The 17,347-nt window shown below is 40.8% G+C and overlaps 1 protein-coding gene across 4 annotated transcripts in view; it reads left to right on the top strand.

Annotated features, from left to right (window-relative positions):
* SNX19 (sorting nexin 19) overlaps positions 1 to 16,753 on the top strand; it is a 41,570-nt gene extending 24,817 nt beyond the window's left edge. For 3 of the 4 annotated variants that reach the window (XM_002822709.6, XM_054525451.2, XM_024255321.3), the window contains 3 exons: positions 11,826 to 12,010; positions 12,923 to 13,010; positions 14,078 to 16,753. In XM_002822709.6, the coding sequence (XP_002822755.2) occupies positions 11,826 to 12,010; positions 12,923 to 13,010; positions 14,078 to 14,210 (406 nt within the window). In that variant the 3' untranslated portion in view covers positions 14,211 to 16,753. Of the gene's footprint in view, positions 1 to 11,825; positions 12,011 to 12,922; positions 13,011 to 14,077 lie in introns of those variants that run through there. The other variant, XM_063711490.1, reaches the window with a different exon arrangement.
* The last annotated feature ends 594 nt before the right edge of the window (positions 16,754 to 17,347 follow it).

The raw sequence follows: 17,347 nt of genomic DNA, 5'->3' as shown, positions 1-17,347 counted from the left end.
TTTGTTCAACTTTTATGTGGTTAAGCCAGGTTCAAACCTGTCTATCGCTCTTCAGTGTTATTTTTAAAGTCTGTCAGTCCTGATTTTCTCAGAACTGGATTATAGTATGTCGATAGCAACATAGTATGGGGCCAAAAAAAGGTTGACTTGAAAGACTTCAGAGGCACACTAGATTTGTGTATAGAAAACTTTCAGATTGGCTGGGCACAGTGGCTCATGCCTGTAATCCCAGCACTTTGGGAGGCCAAGGTGGGCGGATCATTTGAGGTCAGGAGTTTCAGACCAGCCTGACCAACATGGTGAAACCCCGCCTCTACTGAAAATACAAAAAAAATTTGCCGGGCATGGTGGCGCATGCCCTTAGTCCCAGCTACTCGGGAGGCTGAGGCAAGAGAATCACTTGAACCCAGGAGGTGGAGGTTTCAGTAAGCCGAGATTGCACCACTGCACTCCAGCCTGGGCAACAGAATGAGACTGTCTCAAAAAAAAAAAAAAAGAAGAAAAAAGAAAAAAAGAAAAAACTTTCAGATTGAAATCTTAAACATGTCACAATACTCAAATATAGAAATTTTTAGAGCTTTCCCTTTACAATCAGTCTTATTTATCCTAAAAATACACAGTCCGCAAGTGTCTTTTTCTCATTCTACATTTGTTAGAAAGGTAACCTGACCTTTGCTTTTGGTCTTTCCTCCCCGATTCTGCTACCTTCCTCTCTTCTTTTCTTCTTACTACTTTCAAATAATGGGTTGGAATCAATTCGATGCTGCTCCGTCCATCAGAGGCATTTCCCAAAATACAAGTGTGACTCATAGTCCTCATAACCCCCCTTTGCTTTTTGTTTGACTTTCAATCTCTTCTATCCTCTGGGCCTATTTCCCAGGAAAACTGACCAAACATAAGCTACTGGCAGCTGTCTCTCTCCTCTAAGATTTATAGTGTGAGATAAGAAGCATGGCTGACCCACTCCCTTGCCTTCCAGCTCTCTTCCCTTCCAGAGGAATGCATAGCCAGATGTGAATGCCCATTTCATGGATTATTCTTAGTTCTAGATCACCTGACTTATTACCTTGCATACCCGTTACAACATCAGCTCTATCGCTGGTGTATTAGCCCACAGTTTCATTTCATTATTAGCCTAAACAAAAGATTATTAGGAAAGTAAATCTGCCAGACGTGTATATAAACACATATGGAATGCCAAATACAAAGGATTTTTATATTGTCCATGATATTTTAAAATCTATAATTGTCTTCCTCCGTAAGCATGAATAATTAAGAGCTCAGTGTTTTTGCTGTTGTAAGTATTGGGATGTATGCTTTCTGCAGAACCTATTTTGAACTGTGTGCCATGCTTTAAGACCAGTGTTTGTCCCATATACAGCATGAATTCACTTAGTAACCAATATTTATTGATTGCCTTCTCTGTGGTAGGCACTTTGTTAAGTGATCAAAATACAAAAAAAAAAAAAAAAAAAAAAGACCCAAAACCCCTACCATAGGAAGTGTGATATCCAATTGGAGGTGCAAACTTATAAATAGGAGTTGTAGTATAAAATCAGTGCTTTGAAAAGAACTCTATATGTGATTCAGAGAAGAGATTTATCAATTATGAGAGGTCCAGGGAAGGCTTATAGTAGATGACATCAGAGATGAGATGTAAAGAATGTGGGGAGTTGCCAGCAGACAGTGAGAGAGAGAGCGAGCATTCAAGGCAGAGCAGTAAAACAATAGAGTGTATTTGTGGTACTCAAAGAAGTTGAGTATGATTGATTAGGAATATATGATATGCAAGAATAATGGCCGATGATAACAGTGCAGAGTTTAAAGGGAGTCTGCTCATTCAGAGTCCTGTGAGTCATTCCAAGAACAAAACATTTGTCACTCATTTGATAGGAAACAATTTACAAAATATAAACAGATGATGACATGAGCAAATTTGCAATTGAGAAAAATCATTTAAATAGTGCTGTGAAGGATTAATTAATTGAAGGGGCCAAAGTTAGAAACAGGAAGACAAATTAGGGAGGGGTTTCACTGATAGAGAGAAAAGATGATGAGGCATTCAGCTAAGATCATTGCTATAGAGATGGTAAAGGGGTAATAGATTCATGAGATATTGAGGAGATAGGATCACCTATGTTTAGTGACTACTTAAATAATTATGTGGTGTTGCATTAGGGTTGAGAAAAAGACAAATCAGGAATGACTCACATAATTTTCCACCTTGCAGATTGAGAAACATAACTAAAAAGATGGGGTAATATCTTTCTGAACAGCATATCTGTGTTGTGGTTAAAATCCTGTTGCTTACTAAAGTAATAGATTAGTATCTACTCTGATTTATATAAAAATAAATGTTGACACCCAGAGAAGCCTGTACTATATCTGTAATAATTTTGAGATTCTTTTTAATAGAAAACTTAAGGCCCAGATTATATTTTCAACTTTTTTTCTATCTGTAAGTTTCTTTAGAAGAAAAACGAAAACATAGAATGAATAGCTAACTTTGTAGCTGGTACCAAAGCAAGGTTTTTAAATTTTCTGTGCCATGACATATGATTATTCACATGGTGTACTTCTGACCACAGACAGAATACAACTCAAAAATAGTAGAAAGAATGTATTTGTCAGCAGACCATCAACCCAGTGAAGAGTAAGACATTGACAAAAAAAATTCAGATAAAGTTAAAACTGGATATTGTGAAAAACAGCTGACACAGAAAGGAAAGCAGAGATAGATGAGAGTACTGGAATTCACAGGAGCATAACAGAATGAGATAAAAACTGTTTTACAGGCTGTAAGAACAGATTAACTTAAAATTCACACCAGAAGGTATCACTGAAAGTTTTGCAACAGGATTGATTCATTCAGTAAATATTTGATTATTTATTTGTGAATGACACTATTAAATGCTAAAGGAGATGTCAAAATGAATTACATAAGATTTCTGTCTTTTTTGGGGGGGTGGGGGGGCATTTACAAGAAGCTCAACCAATGCTTTGAGTAAATGAATAAACAAATTAAACACACATTTCCAATGAGGAAGAAAAAGAGTCAGCATCAAATGAAACCAGGGTAGTTAACTGCGATCAGATTCTAGGTGAACATATTTGAAAAATAGAAAGAGGGGACACATACTGAACAATGCAAAAATATTAGTAATAGAACTAATAAGAACAGGGTCCAGTAAGCTTCAACTCAGAAGGAGCTGAGGTTGTAGATAAATATTAAGGGAAAAGACTTAGGTGAAAAACACATACACATGTCACACGTTACTAACAAGAAAAAATATATATAGGTAATTGTTTGGGACAGATGCTGTAGTATTAACTGATTACATGGTGAAAGCATTTATTCATTCATTCAGCAGTGAATGAATGGGTCTATTATTTGCTAGGCTGTTTTCTGTTTTCTTTGTCAAGGAAAATGGCCTAGCAAAAAGAATTGAACAGACATGATTAAAGTAGAATTGGTGACCAAAATGGAAACGAAAATAATAATAGAGTATGTAACCTATTTTAAAGTTTGCACATTTAAACCTGTACATGGCCTGGATGAATTACATCCCATGAAACTTAACAAATTTATATTTAACATTAAAGACCTAAGGTCATTAAGAAACATTGCCATTTGTCCATATGGGTTAGAGATGCACAGTTATCTTGACTTTTTAAAAAATGGTTAAAGGTTCTTGACCCCAACATTTATCTCTGGAAATTTCTGAAGCAGATGATGAAATAGATGTTTGTGAACATTTGGGAAGGGCAATGGGGAACCCTAGGAACCATTGTGGGTTCAGAAGGAGTGTGCCCTGCCTGATTAGCATGCAGTTGTAGTTACATTGTATATGGATTCCAACAAGCTTTTGCCGTGATACCCATATGGACAGAATGGAATATGTTGTCTGCACTGTAGTACATTTAAGTAATTTGTGGCTAATCGAGCGTCTTTAGCCCAAGAGTATTAAATAATATCATAAACTGATGCCATCCTAGAGGGAAATTTCTAGTAATAGAGCACTGCTCTTCATCTTATCCTGATCAATTTTTTCATCAGAAAATTTGCAAGTAATTCTAATCTTAGAGGAGTAGTTAAAACTCTAGATGACAAAAATTAAGATTCAAAAACATTTAGAAAACTTAGAATGATAATCTAAAGCCAACAAGATGGAATTTGGTAGAAATAAATATTGTAAACTATAATTTAGATTTTTTTTTAATTGCACAAATACAGAAGGGCAAAACTATACTTAAGAGAGGGGCACACGATTTTTTTTTTTTTTTTAATGTACATGTGTGGACTTAGGATTTCAGTTGGCTGAAAACTCAATATGAGTCAGTGCTTTTGACGTGTGTGCCAAAAAGCTAACACAATCTTAGGCTATATAAGAAGTATAGTGTCTAAATCAAGGAAGGCATCAATCCCCTATATTCTTTGCTGGTCAGGTCACATCTCAGAGCTGTTTGGTTCTGGGCACATCATTTTAAAAGGAAAACAAAGCAGCACACCCAGAGGATGGAGCCAGGTTGAGGAGTGGTTCATTTCTCTCCTTTTTTCATCAGACATTTATTGAGTGTCTTTGAGGTTGGCAAAATCACGGATGTATCGGTTGTAGAAGAGACATAGGGGAGAAATAATAACTGAATTTAAAAATGCAAAATGTTGTCTTTTGGAAGAGATTTAACCTAATACCTGGTAACTCCAGAGAGTAGAACTAGGACCAATGACTAGAATTTATTAACACAAGGAGGCAGATTTGGGTTGGCAAGGTTTAAGAAGCATCTTCAACGAATTTAGATTATGCTTTTAAGGAATTAAGCCACTTGCCTGAGGTCACATTGCTAATTGGGTAGCAGAACTAAGATAAAAGCCCAAGTTTCTGGATTCACAGGACCCAACCCTTGTCTATGCCGTTATATTACAGAGGAGGTTTCTGCTTTGGGAGGAGACTGGATAAGATAACCTCTAAGTTTCCTTCCAACTCTCAAGTTGTATGTTCTTATAAGCCACTTGATGTAAAATATTTCCTTTTGGTGCCCAGTGCTTTCATATGTAGAGTTGGTGAGATTGGAAAAACCACTAAGGTTGAACAGATGATTTTTTGAAGTTCCTTCCTTAAGAATCCTTCCATTTTTTAATACATATTAATTTTATATCTGTGATGTGTACATTACTAATCAAAAACAAAAACTGTTTGTGGCTAGATATAAATGTATGGAACTCAGATTCTTACATTGTATTTAGGAGAATGTCAAGTCTTCCCTTGAAGTACATGATTCAAAGATGTGGATCCATGATTTAAAACATGAAAGCAAAAATCAGTGAAGAAATTGTGCAAACTCTGAGCCATTTTAGATTTCACAGTAGTCATTGGGAGAAAGAAGCAGTAGTTTCTTGCCCTTGGGGTTCATTTCCTCCTCATTCTTCCCCAGCACCGGGCAGGAAAGGATGGTGACCTAGATACACAGTCAGAGGGCAGCAGTGTTGAACTTTCTCAGACACAGCTGAGTAATTTGGGTCTGGATATTTACAGGACAGAAGCCTAGAGCTGAGAGCTGACAGAGGGAACTGTCTATAAACACAAGAGGGGCCATGGCAGGAAGACAGAGGTCTGGGAACAGCATCAGAGAGAAAAGAAGTGTAACTTTTATCAGGTGTGAAATTGGCAAAAACAGTTTGTTTAATGGAGAATGTCCTGAATCTACACCATCACCTCCAAGACCTCATTTCTCTCCCACCCTATAGATAGCTGCTACTGATTGGATGAGCCAGTACTCATACTTATGTACTAGGACTGGTAGTACAGAACACAGTGTTCATGGTTGAGGCCCCTGCAAACATTCTACAGGGTGCTTGGGTGGGTGGAGGTGGGGAGCATTTCCAGGAAGCTAAAAATGTGGCTTGGGCTTCTCCTACTTTCTCTCAGAACTCCTAATTCTTGACACTGTATGAGTGCTTTTCAAACTTTTTTTAAAACTTCAACCTACAGTAAAAAATGCATTGTATATTGCAGCCCACTATGAGTATACACATAGGCACAGGCACATACACACATATGCATGCACGCATATCTGATATGTATGTATATATGTACATACATACGAAACAAGTGTCTCCAAACATGAGATGCCTTTTTATGTTATCACAAACAACAAAACAGATTATATGACCTCTAATGATGTCCAGCCCACAGGTGGAAAAACACTGCGCTACAACCATCAGGTTTAAAATGACTGTGAAAGTAGCCTGATACAGTTGTATCCAAAAGTCCCTAAGTCTAAGGCAGTAATTCTCAACAGGAGCAATTTTGTCCTCAGGAGACATGCCGCAATGTCAGGAGACATGCCGCAATGTCAGGAGACATGCCGCAATGTTAGGAGAGGAGACATGCCGCAATGTTAGGAGAGGAGACATGCCGCAATGTTAGGAGAGGAGACATGCCGCAATGTTAGGAGACATGCCGCAATGTCAGGAGACATGCCACAATGTTAGGAGAGGAGACATGCCGCAATGTCAGGAGACATGCCGCAATGTCAGGGGACATGCCGCAATGTCAGGGGACATGCCGCAATGCTAGGGGACATGTTTGGTTGGCAAAACTAGCATCTAGTTTGAGGGGACGAGGGGCAAGGATGTGGTGGAATGTTTTATAACGCACAGGAAAGCCCCTATGACAAAGATTTCGCAGTCCAAAATATCAGTAGTACCAACGTTGAAAACCCTGCTCTAAGCGTAATAAAATAAGTCAATACTTCTAATTTACTGAAGGTGTATTTAGGATGATAGAAGCTTTAACTTGGTCTTCCTTTTCTGTCTCTTTTCCTTTGAACTGTATTTGGTATCTTAAGATAAGGTTGGAGCATAATTGCCCTTGGATTGTCTGCAGAGATACAGCCAATAGATAAATAGGCTGGAAGGAATGGACCTGTTATTTTCCTTGTATTTAGACTGCACCAGGCATTTTTATTTAGAATATTGTTATGGGTCTTATGAATATTTTCTCTTTTATGATTTTAGTATCTTCTTCCCTTTCTCCTCTTCATTAAGCCATACTGATTCAAGACCCTTTCTCACTCAGCCATAGCTGCTGTCTTAGAAAAGAAATGAAGGGGATTTGGCTAATTGGATTAGACATGGTCTCTAAAGCCTTCTCCTCTTACTCATGAGATTTGATTCTGCTGTTTTGATGGGAAATGACCTTCTGCTAACCTTGAAGTGCCATCTTAAGCCCTAGTATTAAACTGTCTCCTTTTTAGTCATTGCTTCATTCCTCTATCTGTGGCTATTTCAGACCAGGTTCCCTTGAACGTGGAGTGGATGTGCAGTCCCAGCTACTGACAAGCCCTGATCTCCACATCCTCTCTTCTCCCCTGTCTGGCATAAGTGAAGCTCTTGAATGTCTTGGGGTCAAAATGTGGTTGTGGGGTAGGGTTTTTTGGCCATTTTACTGGCTATTTCTAGGCCCCCTAGTAAGGCTCTGAATCATTCAGAGATAGCTTGACACAAGAGACCTGGTTTGGGTTCTTTTTTCTTCTCTTCTTTGGGATGAAGGCAGGATAATAGAAAGAGATATCTCTAAATCAAATATCAGACCTGGAATAGTAGTGGAAAATAAAACCAGTGCTATCTGAGGCTATTCTCTACCATATTTATTTTAGCATATTTACTTCATGCATCTTGTATTACATAAACAATAGCATTTGTATTTAGTAAATGATTTATTATAAGCAATTTCTTTTTTTTTTTTTTTTTTTTTTGAGATGGAGTCTCCCTCTGTCACCCAGGCTGGAGTGCAGTGGCGTGATCTTGGCTCACTGCAGCCTCTGCCTCCTGGGTTCAAGCGAGTCTCCTGCCTCAGCCTCCCTGAGTAGCTGGGACTACAGGCGTGCGCCACCATGCCCAGCTAATTTTTTTTGTATTTTTAGTAGAGACAAGGCTTCACCATGTTGGCCAGGCTGGTCTAAACTCTTGACCTCAGGTGATCTGCCTGCCTCAGCCTCCCAAAGTGCTGGGATTACAGGTGTGAGCCACCATGCCCAGCCTATTATAAGTAATTTCTAATGAATAATAAGAGGAACGTGTGTGTATTTTGACCTTGATGCTTTAGCTTTCTGTCAGCCTAATAGTAAATGGTACCAGCAAAGTGCAGAAACTGATGCTGGAAAACCTCCTATGATGTATTAGACTTCAGACACATAAATTCCATCCCTTCCACTTAAAGAGAGCTCTATAGGGATACAAATCTCTTTTTAACCTTCCCACTCCTATGATAAGAATAGAAAGATGCAGTGTAGAAATAGTGAGATGAAGAGAGTTAATGGAGAGGAGTTGAGACTTCTGTCCCTTTTAACAATCCTGCACCTAATGTCTTTGTCTGCCATGCTCTAGCCAGTTTCCAAATCAACCAAGCATGATTAGGGGAGTTAATAAAGTTAGATAATGAAATGGTGGTGTGTATGGAGCTTTACCTTAGAGAAGGATGATAGAACCAAAGGAAGGGAAGGTAGGGATGAAAGGGAGAGGAACGATATTTGGATGAAGAAATCTCCACCTTCTTCATTGCTCTCAAGAACCGGTGGCAGTTGGTTCCATCCAGGTGTTGGGCAAGGCAAAGTATACCAAATCCCTGAATACAGCCATTTACAACTTAAGAAAGGCATAGTGAGTCATAATAAAGTGTGTCTTAGAAATGGAATTACAGCTTAAGAAATTTAGAGACTGTATTGTGTGAGGGCAGTGGCAGTTGTGGTGGTGATTTTTTTGGTTTGCTCTTTATCATGTTTTCCTTCCAGATTGGCATGCTCATCATTTTTAACAAGACACCATCGCTCAGAAGTTCTGTGAACAAGAAAGATTTGTTGTACTTGGTCTTCTACACAGGCTGCCTGGGACTAGGAAATAAGGCCATGCTGAGCCCAAAGGCCTAGGATAAAGCCTCTGTTTGCTGACAGGGGGAAGGGTGGACAGAACGTAGGCAAGAGGAGAATCCAGGAAAAAGACAGCAAATGTTTAAACGATATGTGGTGCAAGTGTGTGGTTTGTGTCTTTTATCTTCAGAGTGTGGAGAAGAATAAGGAAAGCTGGCACTCTGCAGCTCCCAGGGACTAGAAGTCACTTTCCAAACTCTGTCCCTATGTAGGCCTGGAGGGAGTTTATTTCTGCCAGTCTGTGGAAGTCCTGTTTCTTACATTCCTGGGCCTGACTTTTTCCAGGGCCTCCTGTTGGCCAGTTCTGTGCCTTGTGTGTACAGTGCTTGACAGTGTCTTTGTCTCATCAGCAGCTGATCCTTACTCAGAGGTGTCAGTCCTTTTCGTCAGTGAGTTGTGCTTATTAGCTCCCACAAATTTATTTGACTCATAGACTCATCCTCATTATCAGGTGCTTATTTTTACTTTTCCTACTTTTATGTCTCTCCCCAGCATTTCCATTTAGAGTTTGAAAAGCTGTCTTATAGATTCGTATAAGTTTATAAATTTATATTTTGCCACATGATAAAATTCATTTTGCACCCCACACATGTACATGAGACACTTAATCACCATGCAAGAGAACAAGGAGGATATCCTTGTCATAATGCCATGTGAGGTCCTGTCCCCATCAGATAAATTAATGTTCATTCAAAAGAATGTAACTCTTGCTTTGTAAGACATGCCAGAAGATGGCTGAGGTACCCAGGGTTGCTGGCGTGTAACATGTTCAGTCTAGGAAGGATCATGTGGCTGAAGATTTTAGTTTGCAAGACTTTGCCCCTCTCCCTCAAGACAGTTAGATGAGACCCTAAGACACATCATTCTCCTCAGCAAAAATTGCAGAAGTATACATGGCTTGAGGTGAAGAAAGGAGACCTTGGGTCACTTAATCCCCTGCAGAGAAGCCGATCAGGTCATTGCAGCCACCTCCCTCTAGTGACCCTCTTATATAAGCAGGAACAGGAATTCTTGCTACTGGATCCCTTTCATCAGGCGTGTTAGGCTCGCTGAATGAAAAGCCCTATAAAAAGGAGATGCGGCCCTAATAATAACAAATACGATCGTGATGGCTATTTTGGACAAGAACAGCTTTGTGCCACTCTTGATCTCCATCGATGGCTGCCATTCTTGCCCTGCTATTACCTTACACACTTCCTATTCTTAGAATCAGTTGTGAGCCTTGGGCTTGGGGGATTGCAGCCCTCATGGCTGGAATGCCCAGCTTGAGTGGAATGCAGACTGTCTGGCAGAGTGGAGGTTAAATAAAGTTTGCCTTGGCAGCCCCCTCTGCTCTTGGATGAGTGACAAGTGACTCGAGTATAGGAGCGAGGAGTGATGGCATGAGCTGCCATGTGGTGCAGGATCAAACGAGTCTTCCGTGCATGAATAGAAGTGGTTGATTGTCCATCCATGACCAACACAGGTATGTCAGTCTTAAATGAGGTGGGTGAAGGGGAGGCCTCAACAGCCTTGAACCTCACTTCTGACCATATCACTTTGAAAAAAAATGCAGGAACAGATAAAGAATAACGTTGAACCACTTTCTAGGTTTCCAGCTGAACTCCAGATTTGGTATATCTTCCCCCTCATTTTTGACTCATTTTTGAAAGTAAGGTAAAGGGAAAATTTTGACTCATTTTTGAAAGTAAGACAAAGGGAAAATTTTTCATTGAAATAAGAACAGTTATCAGTCAGTCAACCATTTCTTGAGCACCAAGCACTGCGGGGAATTTTTTTAAAGTACAAGACACAGAACTCTTACAGCTTATAATTTAGTTGAAGAAGTAAAGCTATAAACACCTTTAAAAAGATTCATATTCCAAAGTAATTGTTCCAGAACTACCTGCCAAAGGAGGTCTATGGAGAAGGAGAGCACTTCCAGCTGTGATGGTCAAGGATTTCATGGAGGAAGTAGGGTTGAAACAGATCTTGCCAGAAGGGCAGACTTGAGACTTGCTCTTCAGGCAAGGCGAGAAGAGGCCCTTGTTAGTGAGAGAACTACAATGAACAAAGGGCAGATGTAGGAAATCCCCAAGACAGTCATGAGGACTTGAAGACCAGGGGATATGGCTGGGGAGGTAGAGAGAGGAATTTGTATAAAGATCGCTAAGTCCTTAGCTGTGAAGTCGGTGTGTACATGTTACCAAGAGGGTTATAATGCTTCCCGTCAGAGGAGAGCTAGAAAGATAATAGGTGCAGCCTTGCCAGAGGAGAGCTGGGACGGTCTAGGTGCAGGCCCGCCCAGAGACCGAGGCCCTTTTAGTGTTCTCTTCTGTAAAACTGCTTGTACAGTAGATGGCACATAGTGAACGCTCCATAAATAACGCGCTTCTTATTGTTACTGATCTTTAAATTCTGTTATCCCAGGCTGTTGAATTGGCTTGGTTTCCTTTGCAAGAGTCAGTGCTGACTTTGCCCTGTTCTGATTGCTCATGTAATTCATGGTATCTTAGTCTGTTTGGGCTGCTATAACAAAATACCATAAACTGAATGGCTTATAAACAACAGAAATGTATTTCTCACAGTTCTAAAGGCTGGGAGATTCAAGATCAAGGTACCAGGAGAATTGGTGTCTGGCAAGGGCCCTTTTCTTGGTTCATAGACAGCTGTCTTCTGCCTGTGTCCTCATATGGCAAAAGGGGTGAGAAGTCTTTCTCAGGTTTCTTTTATAAGGGCATTTACCTTTGCCCCTGTGACCTAATCACCTCCCCGAAGGCCCCACCTCCTACTGCCATCACCTTGAGGGTTAGGATTTTGACATACAAATCTGCAGGGGAACATAAACAGTCAGTCCGCTGCCTTGTTATTTCCTTTCCTTCAGCTTTATCTAAGCTTTCGTCTCTCTTCTACCACAGGTGGCTAGAGGTGCAGGTAGCTAATTTAACAAGTCCACAGCGCTGGGTGCAGTACCTCCGGCTTCTTCAGGAATCCATCTGGCCTGGTGGAGTTTTGCCTAAGTTTCCACGGCCCGTAAGGACCCAAGAGCAGAAACTGGCTGCTGAGAAACAGGCTTTGCAGAGCCTGATGGGAGTCCTCCCGGGTAATTGGACCAATGAGATCAATTATACCAATCACATTTCCCTTCCATTCTGCTTTGCCACCATTACCCCTGCACCTTTTCCTGCTTGTAAAAGGGCCCTGAATGTGGCTAGATTCAAAACTCTGTTGACCCATCATTTCCCAGGCTAATAGGAAAATGAACAGGGCTGCAATTCTTTTATCCGTTGCTCAGCTGATGCCAAGGGAATGGAAAGGAACTCTACGGCTGCACCCTAAATACTGGGTGACAGTCCTGCAGATATTTAGGTTAATAACTTTCTCTCTACCTGCTGGCAGGTCTAGGGAAGCTCTGCCTGCAGGGATAGGTCTCAGAGCCATTTCCAGGAGACGAAGACTTCAGATTCTCTGCCAATTCATAGCATTTTGGGACCAAGGAAGAAAAATCACATGTCTCGCAGAAGCTCCAACTTAATAAATTGCAGCCATTGAGTATGATACATGGCCTTTAGCAATAAGTGAAAACAAAATCTGAGAAGGTTGTTTTTCCTTGCATTGTGTTTTTAGAGGGCCAGGAAGGCAGTTTGTTGCCTATGGCTGTGATAACCAGGAAACAGTTGTGAACTTAGCTCTGGACAATCAGTTTTATTTACCCTTAATCATTGTAACTCTGTTTGCCAACCTAAACTGTTACATTGGAAGGAGTACCTGCATTTGAGTGACAGATTACAAAGTAATTTTTGAAGCCCATTCTTATGTAGACACCTAACTTGAGAAACATATTTTTCTCAGGTTTTTCCTGTTTTGTGAGGATTTTAGTTTGGCTGTATGGTTTAGAGGTATGCCCGAAATACCTAACCTATGTAAAAACGGCAGAGATCCTGGGGAGAGACTATCCTTAGAATCTAAAACTTCAGTGATAACACACAAATTCCATCTGTTTTTTCCTCCTCAGATCTCATAGTAGAAATTCTTAGGGTGAACAAATGCCAGCTGAGCTGGGGTCTAGTCTTGGAGTCACTACAACAACCCCTCATCAACAGGTAAGTGGAAAAATGTTATTCCAACATCAGCATAGTTAAAGCCACCTCTGGTCTCAGAGGTATCCAAGGTTTCTGAGTGAAAAGCCCACATTCCAAAGAATAGAATTGTAGTCTTTACTTGCTCTGGGCACTGACTACACAGTTTGATGTCCAGATCCACACACTAAGTAAAATCCACACCATCAGGCTTCTGAGCAAGTCGTCATGTGCTAGGAAATCGCTCTTGGACCAACCACCATTTGTGTTTGGAAGAACTGTATGCGGGCCCCCACATGAGCTGCTGAAAATGACCTCTTATCCTCCAGGCTTGTTCAGCGTACTTGCTCAGTGCTCTTTCCAACATCTGCCAGCCCCTGTGAATGCTCCAAGAGCGTATCCTGGCCTGTGTATCACAGACCATGTAAAGATGTTCACCATGAGCCCCTGGCCTTATAGCAAAGCTGTGATTCATGTCAAGACCAGGAGTTGTCTTTGCTTCATCTCAGGTAGACAAGATAGTAAGGTTGGAATTGCATAAAGGGACCAGAAATGCTGGGTGAAGAGTCCTAGAATAATCCAGAAGAGGTAGATTCCATCCCTTGGGCTGTTACTCTTCTGGAAGTATTGAGTAATCTTGCACTCAAACCCTACCCCAAAGTAGACTGTGTTTGTTAACTTCCTCAAGGATCTTGGCTTTCCTCACTGCCTGTAAGGCAGCCTATAAATTTAAGGTAATTAATTATGAGAAACAGCAGTAGTCAGGAGCTCTGAAAGTGTCTAGTAACCTGACATCTCAAGGATTTGTTATCACAGTTCTTCAGAGCAGTGCTAATGTAACTATGTAAAGAGAAATGGAATTTTATAAAACTTCGTCTTATATAAAACTAGTCTTAAATAAAAACTGTTCTTGCCTTTATTAGGGTCAGAGGCTTTATTAGTTCAAAAAACATTAATTTCATGGCAGAGGTTTCATCAAGCTATTGAAGTTTAGGATGTCAGTGATGGGGGAGGAGAAAATCAATGTCATAAACAGGATCTTGTGTTTCCTGACTGAGCCAGACCCTAAGTTTTTTGTCCATTTGTTTCAGGCATTTGATTTACTGCCTCGGGGACATCATCCTGGAATTCTTGGATCTCAGTGCCTCTGTTGAGGAGTCTGCTGCTACCACCTCTGCCTCAGATACCCCAGGCAACTCTAAGAGGATGGGTGTCTCCTCTTAGCTGGTTATTCACGCCTTCTTCCCAGGTCAGGGAAGTAGAGTTACTCGGCCACCAGAGACCAGTCAGGAAGCCCGCGCCCTCTTGAAGTAGGCTACAGCTAAGAAGGCCTAGGTTCTCAGTAGCTCACTTCTCTCCCACTTCTGCTCCATTTGTAGCAGGTGACGGGGGTCTGTGTGTCCCAGTTGCATGCACATTTATTTCCGTGTTCCTTTTGTGATGTTGGGATTGTTGCTGGTGAGTAGATCCTGTTTCCTTTGGGAAAAGAAGCTGTGAGGTAGAGGAATGAGCCCCTTTTGCTTCTCCTTTTGCCATCCTCCCTGAGATTGTTTGCCAGAATCCTGGCCCTGTGCACACATGTGCTTAATCGACCAGCACACAAGCTCTGGGTAGAACAGGAAAAAAACTGTGGCCAGATTTCCTTGGAGAAGAAAACAACCTTCTCAGCTCTCTGTTCCTACCCGGAAACTAAAAATTCATTCAGGGCCATTCTCAAAAACCAGACTCCTGGGTCTAATCTAGTTTCCCAACAGTTCCAGAAGAAGAAGGAGGGAAGACAATTTTTCAAGGAACTTCTTGCTCATGTGTTGCTGTTTCCCAACACGTCAGCCTTATGGAAGATGTCATGAGGCTGCTTCCCTGGGAGGCTACACTTTCCTTTCCAGAAGACTTCAAAGCTGACTGCCAAAGCTTCTGGTAAATCCACCCCACCCTTCACACCCTTTCCTGAAAGGCATTTGTACCACACATTTTATTTATTGGCTTTGCTCCCAACCCCCTGCCCTAGAGCAATTGAGTCTTTGAATTTTTGACCCTCTCTCTATCTTCAGCAAAATTGCATGACAAGCTGCATATTCAGCCTCAGTTTTTCCAACGAGAATGTAAAGCACTTGCCTCCTGTCTTAAGAATGCACAAAGAGTAGGACTGGCAAGCCTGGGGGATGAAATCTCCCTTCATAAGTCTTTGACAGAGAACTTTTATTATTCTGAACAGATAAGATTAGCAAACTTACAAGGAATAGCTTCTTATTTCCCATTCCTTACGGTTATAATCAGTCTTTTAACAACACCAGCATGAAGGCAAAGGTGTTTTGTCAGACTGCAACATCTATTAGAAAGGCAAAGCAATTGGGAATTGCTGGAGAAGGATAAATCAGGAGGAATTACTGGTAGAAAAGGATGCAGACAGTCACAGGGAAGTGCTGTATATTAAATGCATGTGAATAGCTGGCAAAAAGGTGTCAAGGATGTCACTGGGAGCCCTTTGGCTTCACACTCGCCTGTTAGCGCCTTGCTTTCGCTGAATTACCAGAGCCCACCACTTGGAGAAAGGTCTTGGAGTTAGACTGATGAGAAGGCAATGGGGTGTCAAAAACAAGTGTCAAAGTTCTCTTAGATTCTGAAGTCGGTGATGAGCACACAATTAAAGTGGTTTGTGGAAGAAAGTTATAAAATCTTTTTACTTTTTTGCCCCTCTGGAGACTTTTAACCCTAAATTGTGTCTGATGTATTCGGGAGGCTTAGGTGTGCAATTCTTGCCCAAAGGCAAGGAGATGAATGAGATGTCTCATGGCCCCTTCTAGCCTTAAAAGTTGACCATTACAGTGACTTTATGGCTCCAAAGTTCTTGAAGCATCTCCAGCCCTAGACTTTGACAAGAAAAGGTAGCTCAGCATCTCTACCTTCCGTGAGTACCTGCAGCAGTCCAGCCAATGTATTAGAGCTGATCATTAAACTCCTTCAGTGAGGGCTAAGATCCTATTCTCGATGGGCATAGGGGGACAGCCTTGTTTTATGCCACTTTTCTCTCTCCATACCTTCCCCTCATGTGTACTTAGCCACCTGTGTTGCTTTGAATCTGCTGCCAGTTCTGGCTCAAATGTGGCACAAAATCAGTACATCAGACACACCATGAAATCCCTGTGGCTATAAATTCTAAGAAATCTTTTGACACTTCCAGCCCAAAGAACTTATTTTTATTTCATATTATATAAGAGTCCCCACCTCTACTCCATGTACCCCAAAAAGATAAGCTGTCCTCAGATCCTCCTTCTACCCAGGAGGGAAATAATGGATATTGCCAAGGGAACAATCCAAACTCATCTGGCTTTGAAAATGACCTGCCAAGTTTGGGTAGCAGGTTCAGACAACAAGAGAGTAAGAATTGGTAGAGAGCCACAGGTATCTGGAAAAGACACTCCCAGCTGACAGGGTGATAAAAGGCAGGGAAGAATTGGGCCTGTGCTAATCCAGGAAGGTTTTATTGTTCGCTTGTTTTTTGTATTTACTCGTGACTAAATTTTATTCATTTAAGTCAGAATTTTGATATTTGAAATAAGACTACTTTCCCTTTTCTTAATATCTATAAAAAAGATGAGGCAGGGATGCTGTGTTCTTTCTGTCAAATTCTAAATGTGATCTTTGCCATTGCTTATTTGAATTCAAGAAAGCTGTACTTTTTCATCACATATAACTCACAGTTTCATTTTTGCATTTTTGAATTAGACTTAATAAAACCTAAATGGAAAATAAATTCCTAAATCTGAGCCTAGGAGCATGTATAAATTTTATTTTATTTTTTTTTATTATTATTATACTTTAAGTTCTAGGGTACATGTGCACAACGTGCAGGTTTGTTGCATATGTATACATGTGCCATGTTGGTGTGCTGCACCCGTTAACTCGTCATTTACATTAGGTATTTCTCCTAATGCTATCCCTTCCCCCTCCCCCCACCCCACAACAGGCCCTGGTGTGTGATGTTCCCCTTCCTATGTCCAAGTGTTCTCATTGTTCAATTCCCACCTATGAGTGAGAGCAGGTATAAATTTTAAAATCAATACATGCTACTTCAATTTCCATTTTGGAAATTTCTAGTTTACAAGGTGATTTTCTTATTGTTGTAAAGAAACACATAATGTGAGATCTACCCTCTTAAGTGTACAGTACATTATTTATTTATTTATTTTGAGACGGTACATTATTAACTAGAAGCAGCACAGTGTTTTGTAGCAGACTGCTACAAGTTTTTCATCTTGCCTAACCAAAAGTTTATACCAATTGAACAGCAACTCATTTCCCCTCCCACCAGCCTCTGGCAATCACTATTCTACTTTCTGCTTCTGTGGGTTTGACTACTT

The sequence above is a fragment of the Pongo abelii genome, chromosome 9, assembly GCF_028885655.2.
Source record: "Pongo abelii isolate AG06213 chromosome 9, NHGRI_mPonAbe1-v2.0_pri, whole genome shotgun sequence".
NCBI classification, from domain to species: domain Eukaryota; kingdom Metazoa; phylum Chordata; class Mammalia; order Primates; family Hominidae; genus Pongo; species Pongo abelii.
Note: the sequence above shows the minus strand (reverse complement) of the source record. Positions and strands in the feature narration are given on the sequence as shown.